Source organism: Benincasa hispida, unplaced genomic scaffold, assembly GCF_027475165.1.
Source record: "Benincasa hispida cultivar pf3 unplaced genomic scaffold, pf3_genome.v1.1 HicScf826, whole genome shotgun sequence".
Classification (NCBI taxonomy): Eukaryota; Viridiplantae; Streptophyta; class Magnoliopsida; order Cucurbitales; family Cucurbitaceae; genus Benincasa; species Benincasa hispida.
In genome coordinates, this window is record NW_028326961.1 from 26,907 (window position 1) to 42,104 (window position 15,198).

Genomic DNA, 15,198 nt, shown 5'->3' on the forward strand with positions numbered 1-15,198 from the left:
TAAGTGATTTTGTTCATGACAACATTTGTCCTGAACGATAGACAGCTCTCAGGAAGAGATTCCAGTATCATGCTCACTTGACTTGTTTCGTCTATCATAGCCTCGTGAGCCTCTGCGATGTTAAAATGGACCATCATGTCGATAACATGTTCTCTCACGTTGGTCCCATCCTTCATACATGTCACATACACATATTTAATGGCTTCATATCTCACAGACGATGATGGTTGCCCGAACATCTCCTGTAATGATGCCATGATCTCACGAGCTGTGGGCATGACCTCATGTTTCTTGTTGAGTATATCAGATATACTCGCCAAGATATAGGCCCGGGCTTTTTCATTTGTCCTTACCCACCTATCATAAATATCCCGAACATTTTGGGTCGTCGTTGAATTGGGAACTGGAGCGATGGCTCCTCAGACAGCCCAACACCAATCTTGAAGAACCAACCCAAGAAATATGAGAGTGGATTTAGGAAAGATCTGATGCTGCCTGATAAAGCCTGCTACTTTGCCATGTATCAGCTAAAGCTAATAACTCTTTTCAGCTTTGTCAATCAGTTTGAGTGGGAAAACAAGAGAAATCATATGAGGGTTTCGAGGAAGTCTTCGTTCCTCCATATACCTTTAGCTTGTGCAGGGTTTCAATAGAGATGATGAAGATCTTGAGCTCAAACCTTCAATGACTCACCTGCATGAAACCAAAAACGAGTAGAAGATGCAAAGAGGAACAAGATGATGGTAAGAGAAGAAGGAAGAACACACTGGAGTTAAGTGGTTCAGCCAGAAAGCCTACACCCACTGTTCAAAGTGAGGCTATCACTTTCTTATTGCTTTTCTTTGAAGTTTTACAGATTTTGAACTCTCTCATTCACACTGTTTTTCTTCTCTTTTATATGTAGAATTTCTTTACAAAGAGATGAGCTCAACGTGAGCCGGTGGTTACAACAAAAAAACCAGAAAAATAACATATAAGTACTTCTAATTTCTTTATTTTTCTGTTACAATCTCCACCTTTGTAAGCATCCTGTGAACCTCTCTGTTCATTTTGTATTGATTTTGAGCTAACCATTTTCAGGTAGCTCGAACCCAAAGAGTTCCAGAAAACAACAAGCTTGCTTTGAGGGACAGTCTTGGTCAACATATCAGCCACATTGTTAGAGGTCTTCTCCCTTTTCAATTTCTTGTCTAATAAAATGGAATTTAATGTCAATATGCTTCGTTCTGCTGTGAAACCATTGATTTATAGATAAATATATTGTACTTTGATTGTCACAGTAAATTCTCACCTTAAGTTGTATGATACCAAAATCATTTAGTAACCCTTTCAACCATAGGCCTTCTTTTACTACTTCGGACAAGGCTATAAACTCACCTTCTGTTGTAGATAGGGCTACAACATATTGTAGGTTAGCCTTCCAGCTTATTATATTATTTCCCCATAGAAAAATATACTATGAGAATGAACGCCTTCTGTCTAGATCTCCAGCATAGTCTACATCCACATATCCGTAGATTTCATCATTAGAAGGATCATTATGTTTATATAGGATTCGAGCTCCTTTGGAGGAGCATAGGTACCTTAGTATTCATTTGATAGTCTCCCAATGGCATTTCCCTGGATTAGACATATACCTACTGACCATACTTGTAGCATAAGACAAAACTGGCCTTGTAGATGCATTAGATATATCAATGATCCCACTGCCTGGGAGTAGGGTACTGTCTTCATAAAGTTGATATGATCCTCATCTGTACTCTTGGGGCTATTAACAGCTGAGAGTTTAAAATGAGGTGCAAGAAGGGTGATGACTGGCTTGGCATGACTCATTTTAAACCTCTGTAGCAGTTTATCACAATAGTCAGTCTGACTTATATAAAGTCTATCATGTTTTCTATCCCTGTCTATTTCAACTCCTAGGATTCTCCTTGATTCCCCTAGGTCCTTCATGTCATATACTCTTTCTTTAGAAGAGCCTTGACTTGGCTCATAACTTCTTTAGAGCTTCCTACTAACAACATATCATCTACATATAGGAGTAGCAAGTTCTTCAAAACTTTTAGTGTTAGTATACACACACCAATCACAGGAACTTTTTTTGAATCCTATTTTAGAAATTACCTCATCAAATTTGTCATACCAACACTTAAAAGACTGCTTGAGCCTATAAATTGATTTGTTCAATAAGCACACTAGCTCTTCTTCACCTTTCTTCACATATCCTTAAGGTTGCTTCATACAGATGGTTTCTTTCAAAAAAATCGTGTAAGAAAGTAGTCTTCACATCCAATTGGTCTAACTCCATGTCCTTTTGAACAACTAAGGAAATGAGTAGCCTAATGGATGTTTGTTTCACAACAGGGGAGAACATCTTTGTATAATTTATGCCTTCTTTCTGTGTGAACCCCTTTGCAACTAGCCTTGCCTTGAATATGGACTTTTTTACTTATGGAATTTCTTCTTTAAACTTGTATATCCACCTACATGAGAGAGGTTTGTACCCTTTAGGTAAGGGTACTAGTTTCCAGGTATCATTCAGGTTAAGAGATCTCATTTTTATCATTCGTGGCCTCAATCCATTGTCTAGCATTAGGGTTATTAGTTGCTTCTTCAAAACTTGTAGGTTCATTGTTCCTTAATGTAATGGCAGCACTTAAAGCAACACTAGCATAGTTAGGTTCTGAGTACCTAGCAAGGGGCACAATTGTTCTTCTTGTCTTGTCCCTTACTAAGGAATAATTTTGTAGGTCTTCCTGTATCTCTTATTATTCATTAGACATATTTTCCCCAGCCTCTACAATGTCTTCACTCTCAAACTCTAAGTTCTATTGTGAAATGGAGGTTTCTGGTTCATTCAGTGGCTCCACCTCAAACCTTGTACTACAAGTTTTAGACATAGATGTAGGTTGTTGCTCAGTTAACATGAACATCTCATTTTCTCTGAACACCTCATCCCTACTATTGATACATCTCTTTTCAATAGGATGCCACAATTTGTACCCTTTTACTCAAGGTGTAAAACCTAGAAACATACATTTAATAGCTCTAGGTTTCAACTTACCTTGGCTTTGATGCACATACCCTACACTCCCAAATACCTTCAAGTGTTCTAATTTGGGAAGCTATCCTGTCCACCTTTCTTCTGGTGTCTTTAGCTTAATAGACTGATGTGGACATCTGTTTAGGGTGTCGACTATATAGGATACTACTTCTGCCCAGTATTTCTCAGGCAATAGAGTATTTGATAGCTAGCACCTTACTCTTTCTAACATAGTTCTATTAAGCCTTTCAGCAACTCCATTTTGTTGAGGTGTATACCTCACTGTCTTGTGCCTCACAATTCTATTTTCCTTGCAAAACAAGTTAAACCAGAAAAATAACATATTAAAACTTCTAGTTTCTTTATTGTTCGGTTACATTATAAGAAACTATGTGTTTAAATTGGTTGGAAATGATGAAAAAATGCACTAAACTTGCAATTGGAAAACAGGGAATCGAGTAGGGGGTTGCAGCTAAAGGTTGAAGAAGATCAGGCTATGGTGGAGCTCGATGGGCGCACGTGCCTTGTGCGCACACACCAGTCGCACACACCATGCGTCCGTGCATCTCGCAGCACCCATCTGTGCGTCCATTGTTTCGTCCGTGCGCCCACTTGATGGCTAGCGACGTGCCTCACTCGTTCACACACTCGACACCCATTAGGCCACTCAATGCACAGCACCAGGTGTCCAACGGCCGTAGGCCCTGCCTATGCACACACTTAATGCCTTGTGCGTGAATTGTCAGCCATTATCCTACCTAGTGTGGATGTCTTAACACCCATGCCCAATCGTTGTTGTGCACCCAACTGCCCATCAATTAAACCGATTGCCTTGTCTCAGTCATTTTGTTATTTTAGACATTCACTTGAGCATTGGAGTTGGTAAGTTGGAGTTAAGACTAATTTGGTGTGTTTATGACATTATAGCCCTAAATGACTAAGTATGGACTCTAAAGAGATCTTAAGAGTTAAATACAATCTAAGGAAAGTATGAATATATATGTGGACTATTTAAAGGATATGGGAATTAAGCGACTAGACATTAACAAAGGGTTATGATCTAACTTTTAGGTCAAACGGAGATCGGAATAACCAATAAACCACTTAAGCTCGTCATTGACTGTGAGTGACAAATGTTTTTTTTTTAAAAAAAAAATTGTTAAGGTCTTAACTATGATTTCCTATGAAATGAGCTACTTATCTTAAATGTATGTCCTAAGCTTGATTTATTTGAATTGAGCTTTGGTAGTCTATTTTTGAAATGATATCTTTATAAAGGAAAAGAACTTGTTCTTCAAGATTTTTATTCAAAGATTGTTTATGGATTTTCTAAAGCATGTGAAAAATTATTTTTTTTTTAAGCAAGGGAATGACATATAAATGATATTTATGAACTCTAGTGCCTTAAAAGAATAGTTTTCAAACCACTATGCTTTGTACCCTAGGAATGTTATTAAGGATTCCCAATACTCAAGGTAGAAGAAGGTATACGAGGAATCCAGTATATGAGTATGATATAGGTCTTTGAGACCCACCTTGGCACACATGTAGGCTTTGGCCTGTATGAAGGGGTGCTAAGCCCTTTGGGGTCATTTCTATATGCATGTATGAGAGATATCGACGCATAGCATCGAGTTTACACTACATTAGCTAAGGCTAACAACGTTGAGTCTATTGAGCTTGCTCAACCTCAAGGAAGGTTTTGTGTACAGGTTAAATGTGATGTTATGAATGATAAAAGTAGGAGAATGCTTTATTATGTTTTAAGGTTCGCTAATTTTATAAAATTTTCTTAAGCATGATTTGTGATTTCTGAATTTTGGAAATGTTCATCAAAGTTATGGAAAGATGTTTCTAAACTTGAAATACTTATAAATGTGTACAAACATTACTGTTTTAAACTCATCACTCCCTGAGCTTCCTAGTTCACCCTTTTTAAATTTTTTATTTCCCCCAAGTAGTGGAAGAGTTTCCGGTGCCTAGCCTACCCCAGTCCCAATCTACCAAGACATCAAGTTATCAGATAGCTCAGAGTTCTCTTAGATTTTAGTATGTATATAGTTTTGGTTTCATTTGTCATGTAAAACATATTAGCAGGAAATGAGAGATAAACTACTTGGTTATATATGTTTGTATATATCCATGTATGCATAGGTGATATGAAGTTCTTGATTGTCCATGACACTGCAGGTTATGATGTGATTATATATATATCTGTTGAATATCAGATTAAGCAGGAAACAAGTGGACAGTAAATGTCACAAGAGGGTTGATGTTTATTATCTTTATATCTCCTTTTAGATTAAGAAAGTAATCTAGAAGGGAGTGTGACAAGAAAAATGAAGCTGGAAGGAAGTTCCAGAGATTTGATTATGCTCCAAGGAGCTTTCACTTTCTTGTGGCAATCAGCCAAAATTGGGTATCATCACGTGTGGCCTTCAAACAATATAAAAGGGAGAGGAGTGATGGAAATGGAGAGAATATTATGAAGATAATGAAGTGTTTATGTTCTCGAGAGAAAAGTGTTGGGATGATATGATTCCTGCAGTGGAGTCGCCTTCAGCTTTCGAGAATTCAGCAAGCAGACGTTCTTCACAGATTGGCTAAATCGTCAAGAAGCCAAAAATTGGCAATATAGAAGAAGCTGTCTTTGCTTTGTGATAATGTTGGCCAAGTATTGATGTTCAATACAATTTCTTATGATGCATGTGAACTTGCATGCATAATTGAGTAGAATTCAATTATTAAATCAACAGAATAATGTGTTCAAAGGTGAGTTTCTTTGGATTTTTGTTGTTATTTATTTGCATAATCTGAAATAATTTATGTAGAAAGAAATTGTCTGGTTGTGTGATTATTATTGTTTGTTGTGAATTTTTATGCATTTGAAGATTGTGTTTCAAATTTACTTATCTTTGGAAAATAAATTTTGGATAGTAAAAATTAAGGAATTAATGACCCAAATAAATGGTCATAGGTGCTTGTGATAAAAGGTCTTTGGTTTTGGTTGTTTGTTCCATAAATGCATCCAATTTTGCTTTATTATTACTCTCAATAAATGATCATGATAATGAGATTTTCTTAATTTTATTCAAAATATAGTTTCAAATTCATACTTAATTTTCAAATATGGTGAAGATATTTTGACGGGTAGTTTGATCCAAAAAGCAAATTTTTACATATGGCATGAGAATTTAGCAATTTTATTTCAATACTATATTTAAGCATAATATTCAATATTTACTTGATAAGTATATATTATAGTATTTTGTGAGTAGCAAATGACATGTACAATAAGAAAATAATAATTTTATTGTTATTGTATTATTTTTCATACCTTAAATGAAACATTATTTTGATCAATTTGAGCATTTCTTAGATCATGAATAGAAATAATGTTCCATATGTTATAGCTGACAAAGTTTATGTATGACTCATGTTATAAATTGTCATATTATGTTTCTTCCATGAAGTTGAAAATATTATTATTACTTTTATTTCAGTGTGATCTGTAATATTATTTTACCTATTACCTAGCTTGTTGGTAGTATGAAATATGCAAAATTTATCATTTCTATGGTAAAGCTTGTAGAATTTGATTGTTATTTAGGATATTATCTAGCTATAAAATGTGTGATATTGTTTAAAGGCTTTTCAAGGTCTTGATGGATACATAGGATACACACAAATATTTTCTTTTGATTGAAAATAGTTATTCATTTGTGTTTTATTGAGCATGTATATGATCTTGAAAAGGAAAAATGTTGATTGATGATTTATGGTTGTTTTGTGATTTAGCAACTGATGAAGAAATTTAGAAGTTCTTGAAATATGCTCACTATAAGTTTATGAATATATATCATGAATCAGATGTGGGATTAAACTTTCTAAAGGAATAAACCAATTAAGTGTAAGTAGATTAGTTGTTGTGGGGTATATGCAAAGCAAGACATCGAATAATTTGATGCATACTCTCTCATGATTAAAATAGCTAATATAGATTCTTAATAGCATTTAATTTGTAGCAATGTGTAGCCTTCTAATACATCAGATGGATGTAAAAATGGCATTTTTAATGTTAATAAATCAGATTGATGTAAAAATGGCATTTTTAATGTTAACTTGGAAAAGGAAATATATACGACACTGATAACTTTTATTTCTACAAGTTATTGTCTATTGACATTAGAATATTTAGGAGTATTTAGTGAGAAAAACATGCACGTTAGAAGAAAATAAGGCAAAATCAATTTCCATGCATTTATTAAACCTAAAAGATAGCCTAAGTGAAAAAATGATATCTCTAATGCGTTTACAATGTAGGAATATAAGAAAAAACGACTAAAGAAGCCATGCACTGAGATCAACGGAGGTTAGAAAAATAGAAGCAAAGAAGATCAATAATAAGGCACACGATAGAGCAAGGAAAGCGACAAATGTAAAAGCCCAATGCATTTGAAGGGGACCACAAACAACTGCAAGAACAGTCACATACATTCCCTGACGCACGCCTGCCACTATCCTATGTGGCAGAAGTGGTCTCCAAGACCATCTTTATATATTCCTCGCCCAAGCGAGTTAGAAAATAAGTTTTGAACAAAGAAAATTACACCACTAAAAGGAGGATGGTTAGGGAGTTAGAGAATATTCTGAGAGGAAGAATTAGAGAGAATGGAGACTTCCATACAACTTTGAAATTAGAGAGAATTACCAGCCACATGTCGCTGCCACCGGAGAAGAGGACTCGAGAGTGCATCTCCTCCACTGTCCACCGTAGAGCACAGCTTCACGTCCATCTTAGATCACAGAAGCTTTAGAAGGTCGTTTGATGATCCTCATCATCAACCTTTTACCTTTTAGTTTACTTTGTTCTTTCTTGTACATTCTTTTTTACACACTTTTCGATTTGCTCTTGTAACGAACTATTTTACATTTCAATATCTAATCATGACTTCATCTTCTACCTCTTCCATTTTTATTTTTCTTACCATGAGTAACTAAATCTCTAGTGAGTTGGGATGAGTTAATCCTCATTCCGATGAGCTTAGTGATTAAGTAAGTATTCATTTGGGTAATGAAGCTTCCAGTTTGACTTGTGAGTCCTTTTAACCATTGGATTCATAAGATAAAAATTAACTACTCAAGAGAGCAAGTGATTGTGGATTTCATCGATCTGAGTAAGTGAAATGTTTAGAGATAAACACTTCCTTATATTCCAAGTAGCCCATGCATGCATCATGGAGACATGATTAATATGGCTAATTCACTAAGATGTGGAGTCCAAAAGGTTATGAACATGAACATGAGTTTTTGTTAAGCTCAAAAGGTTTGAGGATTGCTTATCCCAACTCCGTTTTCTCATCTGTTTCATCTTCATTTGCTTCTGTGCTATGCGTTCACAATTTCACTTTCACCTACCCACTCTCTCAACACCTTTACTTGCATTCATTTAAGTCATGCATTTCACAAACCTATTACCATCTATCAACATGCACATCACCCTAGCATTTGAGAGTAGAGATTCATTAACTGATTTTGTTCTTATTTAATTTCAAATCCCCGTGTTCGACCTCGATCCTTACCGAGACTATCTCCTGATTAATTTATACTTGGGCTATTAGGAGTAAAACTTGTGCAATTTACGAGAATATTATTATGCTTTATAGAACACGATTGAGCACACAACAAGTTTTCGGCACTGCTTCCCAGAATTGAAAATTATAATTCACTAATTTGGTTTTTGGGTTTTCAGCTTTGACTACAGACTTCCTTAGCATAAGGACTAGTACAACGTTTACCGGAATATTGCAAACGGTATATGAGCAACGACACCCAACCAGAGTTTGTGACTGACCCCGGAATCGAGAGGACTATACATAGAAGAGTTAAAGCAAACCGAAACAAGAGGCAAAGACAGAGAAATATGGGAATTCAGCTGAATTAGCCCAACACACCAAATTCTGCAAACAACGCAGACATACAAGTAAACCTTATTCTTTTAGTGCATGATCGCAATAGAAAAATCAAGGACTATGCATCGCCGAATTTGTACAATTTTTTGTCTGGGATTGTGCCTCCGGGTTTTCATGACATGAGATTTGAGATGAAGCTAGTCATGTTGCAAATGATCCAAGCAGCTAGTCAGTTTGGGGGCACTCCAAGAGAAGACCCACATGCACATATGAAGAGCTTTATGGAGATTTGTAACACATTCGTGATTCTTGGAATCACCACAAAAGGGATTAGACTATCATTGTTCCCTTTTACTCTTAGGGATGAAGCGCGACAAAGGACTTATTCTCTCAAGCCAAAAGAAGATTTCAACATGGGAATGCATGGTGAAAAGTTTATGCAAAAATATTTTCCACCTAACGTTAATGCTTGTCGCAAGAGGGATATAACCAACTTCAAACAAAAAGACTCAGAAACCATAAGTGATACATGTGCTAGGTTCAAATGACTCGTTCGAAAGTATCTGCATCATGGTCTACCTGATTGTATAACAATGGAAATATTTTATGATGGACTGAACAAGACATCGTAATCAGTAATTGACTCTATGACAGTAGGGGTCTGATGGATAAAACATACACAGAGGGCAAACAAATTTTGGACAGAATTTTTCGAAACAATGAAGAATGGGTTGATAATGGTTTCAGATCAAAATTTGTGGAAAGAAAAGTATCACATCACAATCAGAAGCAACTAGTACTCTCTCAACGCAAATTACCACTTTTACTAACTTATTCAAAGCTATGACGATGAATCAAGTCAATGCCAATGGCATAAATCAGGTCAACGCAGTGATCCAAGTTGTTGCAGCATGGTGCATAGGATGCGATGAACGACATAGTTTTGATATGTGCCCGATGAACCCTCAATCAATCTACTTCATTAGAAACAACCCCTACAGTAATACTTTATATCCTGGATGGCGCAACCGTCCAAATTCCCATAGGGAGGTATTCAGTAAAATGATCAAGTTGTGATGCAGGAACATGGAAATTGAATAAGGGTTAGAGATATAAATTAAGGACCTCATGATCGCGAACACATACTGCATGTTAGTTGAGTTATACTTGCTATGCCATTTACTTATGTTGTGGTTAATTTTGGATCGGATGATATAATCGATAAAAAATAAGGAGAGAAGAGATAAGGCCAATAAAATAACAAGGTTTGGGTCCATTTTGGACCGAGGTCAAGCCGATAAAGATAGCTAATGGGATGTTTAGTAAATACACCAGCCCAAAGCATCACCATAAGACCAAAATGGACTTAGGGGAAGATGTTGGGCCTTGCTCTTGGCTGAGGTGGACCTGGTCGAACACAAAATAGAGTACACCTCTCAACCTGAAAGTTGTAGGATTATCCCAAAGCGACTTTGAAATTGAATCCAAAAGCGGTTTAAGCCAACTAGTCCTATAAATATATCATGGGAACTCTTTAAGAGAAAAGTGAATTCTCTAAGTTCCAGTAGTTCAAAATTTTAAACTTTACTTGTTTTCAGACTTAAGCATCAAAGTAGACATGACATCAAACACACGGTGAACAAAGTTACTCCCTTTTGCAGGTTCCTCGTTTGCTTCACAAAAATAAAATTTCTATTGTTGTCTTGTCTAGATTTTAGCATCAACAACTTATAACTCTTTTGCACAAGTAATATGCAATTACTTTTAAACTCTTCATTTATCTAAAAATGAATTCTCTCCATAAAAATATAATTTTCTTTATAGAACTATTTATTTTTTATTTTGAAATATCTAACTTCTAAATTAGAAAAATGTCGGAAAATACAATGTCTTAATCAATTCAATCATGTTCAAATTAATGGGAAGAGAAAAGCTTGAACGTAACTGGTGGGTGCTAAACACAAACTTCAATTTTGTTATTATTATTACTATTATTTGTATAATTTAGTTATTCTATTACAATACTAAAAATCCATCATTAATATTATCAAACGGCAATTAATTATAAGTTGATTTAATCAATTATCCCTCAACTTTGTCTTAATAAAGCCAAGCCCACATCATTAATTTCACGCTCTGTGTTGGATCTAACTTCCAAAAATGCCCATCTCTAAAAACAAAATGCACGAAAACATATACAGCATTAATTCTAAATTAGCAATGTACTAACAAAAAATAAAAATATAAATTATCAAAGTAAATTAAATAGAATAATATGAAATAATAAACAAAAAATGTAACAAAAATCTCGAACTTTGAATATATGCTTTAGAAGGGCACATGTGATGATGTGTCATATTACAACATTGGAAATTGTCATTTCTGATCATGTGCTATTTTCCACTTTTATTTATTTATTTTTATATTTTTTGGGGATAAAATGCTCTTTTCCACCTTTTTTTTTTTTTCCATTTTCAGTCTCATTTCATGTTATATGGTATCCTATGCTTAATTATATATGCCATCCAACCTTTCAAGTTGCCTAATCTATCCACTAATTCTCTTTCTAATCTAATGGTTCTAAGTAACTTCGAATCTATTTTGATTCTACGAAAAAATGGTTTTGAAAATTTTGATTTCAATAATATTAATATTAAAGTTCCTAATTTTAGTACGGTTTAACCTTTTCATTTATATGAAAATATTAAAAGTTAAGTATTTTTTTATGAGAAATAACCTAAAGTGAATTTAGAGGTTGCATGAGTTTAAATTATAAATTACAAAAATAATTAATCGGAACTCCTATACTTCAAATTTATGTGCTTTTAGTTGTATAAATGTATATCACACGTGAAATTTATAGTTTATTTTAGTATATAGAGAAAAAAGTTTTAGAAAAGTTATAATTAATACATCGACTCCAATAATATTATAACTTATTTGAAGAGAAAAACTAAATAAAAGTTTATGAAATTTTAAAAGAAAAAATATATGATTGTCCGTTCAAATATATCTCCACCGTTAGATATTGATGTTTCCTATATATGATCTAAATCACACTCAAGTATAACATAGCAAAGAATGTGACCGTTTGTTCAAATATATCTCCACTATTAGATCATAATTTTTCATATATGAGATCTATATCTACATCCATATGCGAAAAGATATATCACTTTAACTTAAATAGTTGTAACCAAAAAATGACATTATTGTTCATTTAAATATGTCTCTACCATTAGATCGTGATGTTTTATATATTTATGGTCTAGACATGTTCATACATAAAAGAATACACCACTTTACATATAACCACCTTGCTCGAATAGTTGTGACGAATGACAAAATATGAAGATGTATAAAGATTCTCCCGTAAGAATTTCTTTATATATACTATAGATTGTGATTGTGTTTCAATGTTGTAGTTTTGTACTAACTTTTAACTAAGGTTAGGGAGATATTTTGTAAAGCCTTAATCAATACATTACCATATTTGTGTGATACTAAAATCATGACTAGCATATTAATATGAAATTAAAACTAGCTAGCTAGGGTTAAAAAGACAAGTTATTCTATCACAACTAAAATCTATGTTTTTTAAGGAAAGACCATAACTTCAGATATTCTAAATAATAATAATAATAAAAAAAAAGATTCTGATTTGATTTATTTTGGTTTTTGAAAAAGATAAGGCTGAAATAGCCCCTTAATTGATTTTGTGATGATTGTGAAGTGAAATGAAAAGTTATGGGAGGGATTTCGTGCATGAACTTTGAAAGAAAGAAAGAAAAGGAAAGAAAATAGAGAGAATGAGTGATGGACTAGATGCAATGTAAAAGGCAACACAACAAATAAACAGAGAATGGGACTCCATGACCCTTACCCAACATAAAAACTAAAAACATCAAAAACAAAAATAAACATATCATGTGCAATATGCAAATATCTATCTCTCATCCCCCACAACAAAATTTGTCTAGTTTTAGGGCTTGGATTTGACATTTTCAGACTCTATTTGGACCTACCCTTTTCTCTATTTTGACTCTTTGCTTCACCATTCATTGCCCAAAAACTAAAACCTTTGCTCCCCCTCACAAGTTTTTGACAATTTTCCCGTCTCTAGTCCTTTATGGTAATCTCTCTTATTTATTCAAAACTATAATTTCCACACGATTTTCTACAAATGACAACATTCTTAACATGGACTTATCTTACAGCAATGTTTTTAAATGCAAAAAGCTTAGGATGCGTTTGGGAAATTGAAATGTAATCAAGATTACTAAGAATTAAAAGAGTGTTGGAAAGTGTGAATAATCGAGGACAAAATGAAAATGAGATCGTAAAATATGAAAACGATGAGAAAGAGGGTTAGATTAAAACTGTCATAATGAAATGAATTTCCTCACAACGTACAATCTAAACATAGATTTTTTGTTAAATTACATTACAATCCTATTTCATTATGGACCACCAAACGAATTTATTTTGAAGCAATGATGAGAAAGTCATTTCAAATGAACTCTAAATTTGTATAATTTTTCTAATTTCAACGAAGAAGTTGTCGTTTTCTTGTTTATCTTTAGATGTGTGACGGTATTTCTATCCTTAATAATATTTTTTTGGACTCACCACATAGTTCTGACATTATATCATGACTTGTTTTCTTAGTTTCAAAACCTGCCCACCGCCCAAAACACACACCATTGGAAACACAACTTTGAGACAATCATACAGCAAACCACACATCAAGATCAATGTCAGATTTACATACAGTCATTGGTTTTGTTTCTTAAACTAAGAATTTATAATTTTTCAAAATTAAAAATTTAATATCTGAACTTTTGATATTATTTAAGTTCATGAATCTGCAAAGTTTTATCCAGACACAAAATTAAAAATCCAAGAACTTATTAAAAGTGTAGAGAGCAAATTAGACTCAAAATGGAACAGAAGAACAATATATGAAATCCAACAAAAGAGATCAACCAACCCAGAAAAATAATCTGCGGCTGTAACCTATATTTATATATTATTATGTAAATTTTTACTTTTGTCAGTAATTTTGTAAAATTAACAATCTGAGGGATCATACAATATGAATATGCAAAAAATGTATTAAAAAAAAAAAAAAAAGAATAAATAAAACATTGATTTTTTTTTTCAACAGAAGCTCCATAAACTAATATCACTTTCGTCATAAAAATCATCAATAATGGGTGGATCAAATAGAGTCCCATCCATCATTTGCCCAACATACTTAGGGGAGAGTATGTCATCAAAGTTGAACCACGATGGATCCGTCATCATAAACGAATCGTTATTGGACGATGACGAGACAGAGGAAGAAGAGGAGGAGGAAGGTGGTGGCGACGATGGCAGCACATCGTTAGATCCCAACGTATTACTGTCAACATTGCAATCGAAGAAGGCGGTGTTCGCGGCAGCTTCGGCAGCAACTCTTTGGATGGATTTTGGAGACATGACATTATTATGATCATCATGATTGGAAGAGAGAAAATTATGAAAATGAGCAAAGGAAGAAGAAGAGATTGGAAAATTAAGATTGGCGGAGGAGCCTTTAAGACACAAGAGGGCCGCGTCGTAAGCCCTCGCAGCGGCCTCCGCCGTAGAATATGAACCTAACCATATTCTTGTCTTTTGATTGGGAGCTCTAATTTCAGAAACCCATGAGCCCCAGCTTCTCATTCTTACTCCCTTGTATTTTTTTTTACTTGTTGGAAGTGTCGTTGAATGATTGTCATCATTTGCTAATTCCTTCTTCACCATGTTGATCAGATAAAAAAAAATATAAAGTAAAATAAAGCTTGTTTGTGAACCAATAATGCTTGAAAATGGAGAAATGAGTACTGTAAATATTGAGGGAAGGAGAAATGAAACGAGTGGTGTATTTATAGAGAGAGAAGGGCTAGATTTTTGGGGTTTATATATAATAATTGTGGGTTTGATTATTTCACTTAGATTCCTAAGTGAATTATGTTTAATTTTTAGTGTAAATGGTTTGATTTACAAACACACGCAAATCGATATGGGTGACAGATATTTTTTAGATTAAATAAATATAAATACAGATTTGAAAATCTAAAATTCGTCAAAGTTAAAATGACGTTTGGGTCCTGAAAAAAACCAAGAGATAAAGAAAAGTTATACAGAACTCTTTATTATTGAAGAAGTCAAACTTCGTCCTCAAACTTATAGTTATAATTACGTTTATATGGTGAGGAT

At 34.0% G+C, this 15,198-nt stretch overlaps 1 protein-coding gene and 1 long non-coding RNA gene across 2 annotated transcripts; one reads left to right on the forward strand and one right to left on the reverse strand.

Moving 5' to 3' along the window:
• The first annotated feature begins 529 nt into the window (after nucleotides 1-529).
• On the forward strand, nucleotides 530-3,946 carry LOC150029891 (uncharacterized). Its single transcript, XR_016527279.1, has 4 exons — nucleotides 530-812; nucleotides 905-977; nucleotides 1,081-1,165; nucleotides 3,494-3,946. It is a non-coding gene; the product is annotated as an uncharacterized LOC150029891 (long non-coding RNA).
• Nucleotides 3,947-13,917: 9,971 nt separating this feature from the next.
• Nucleotides 13,918-14,851, reverse strand: LOC120076439 (ethylene-responsive transcription factor ERF014-like). The gene has a single exon (XM_039030266.2). It carries the CDS (start codon nucleotides 14,740-14,742, stop codon nucleotides 14,116-14,118), a length of 627 nt encoding a protein of 208 aa, XP_038886194.1. The 5' UTR covers nucleotides 14,743-14,851; the 3' UTR covers nucleotides 13,918-14,115.
• Between the last annotated feature and the right edge of the window lie 347 nt (nucleotides 14,852-15,198).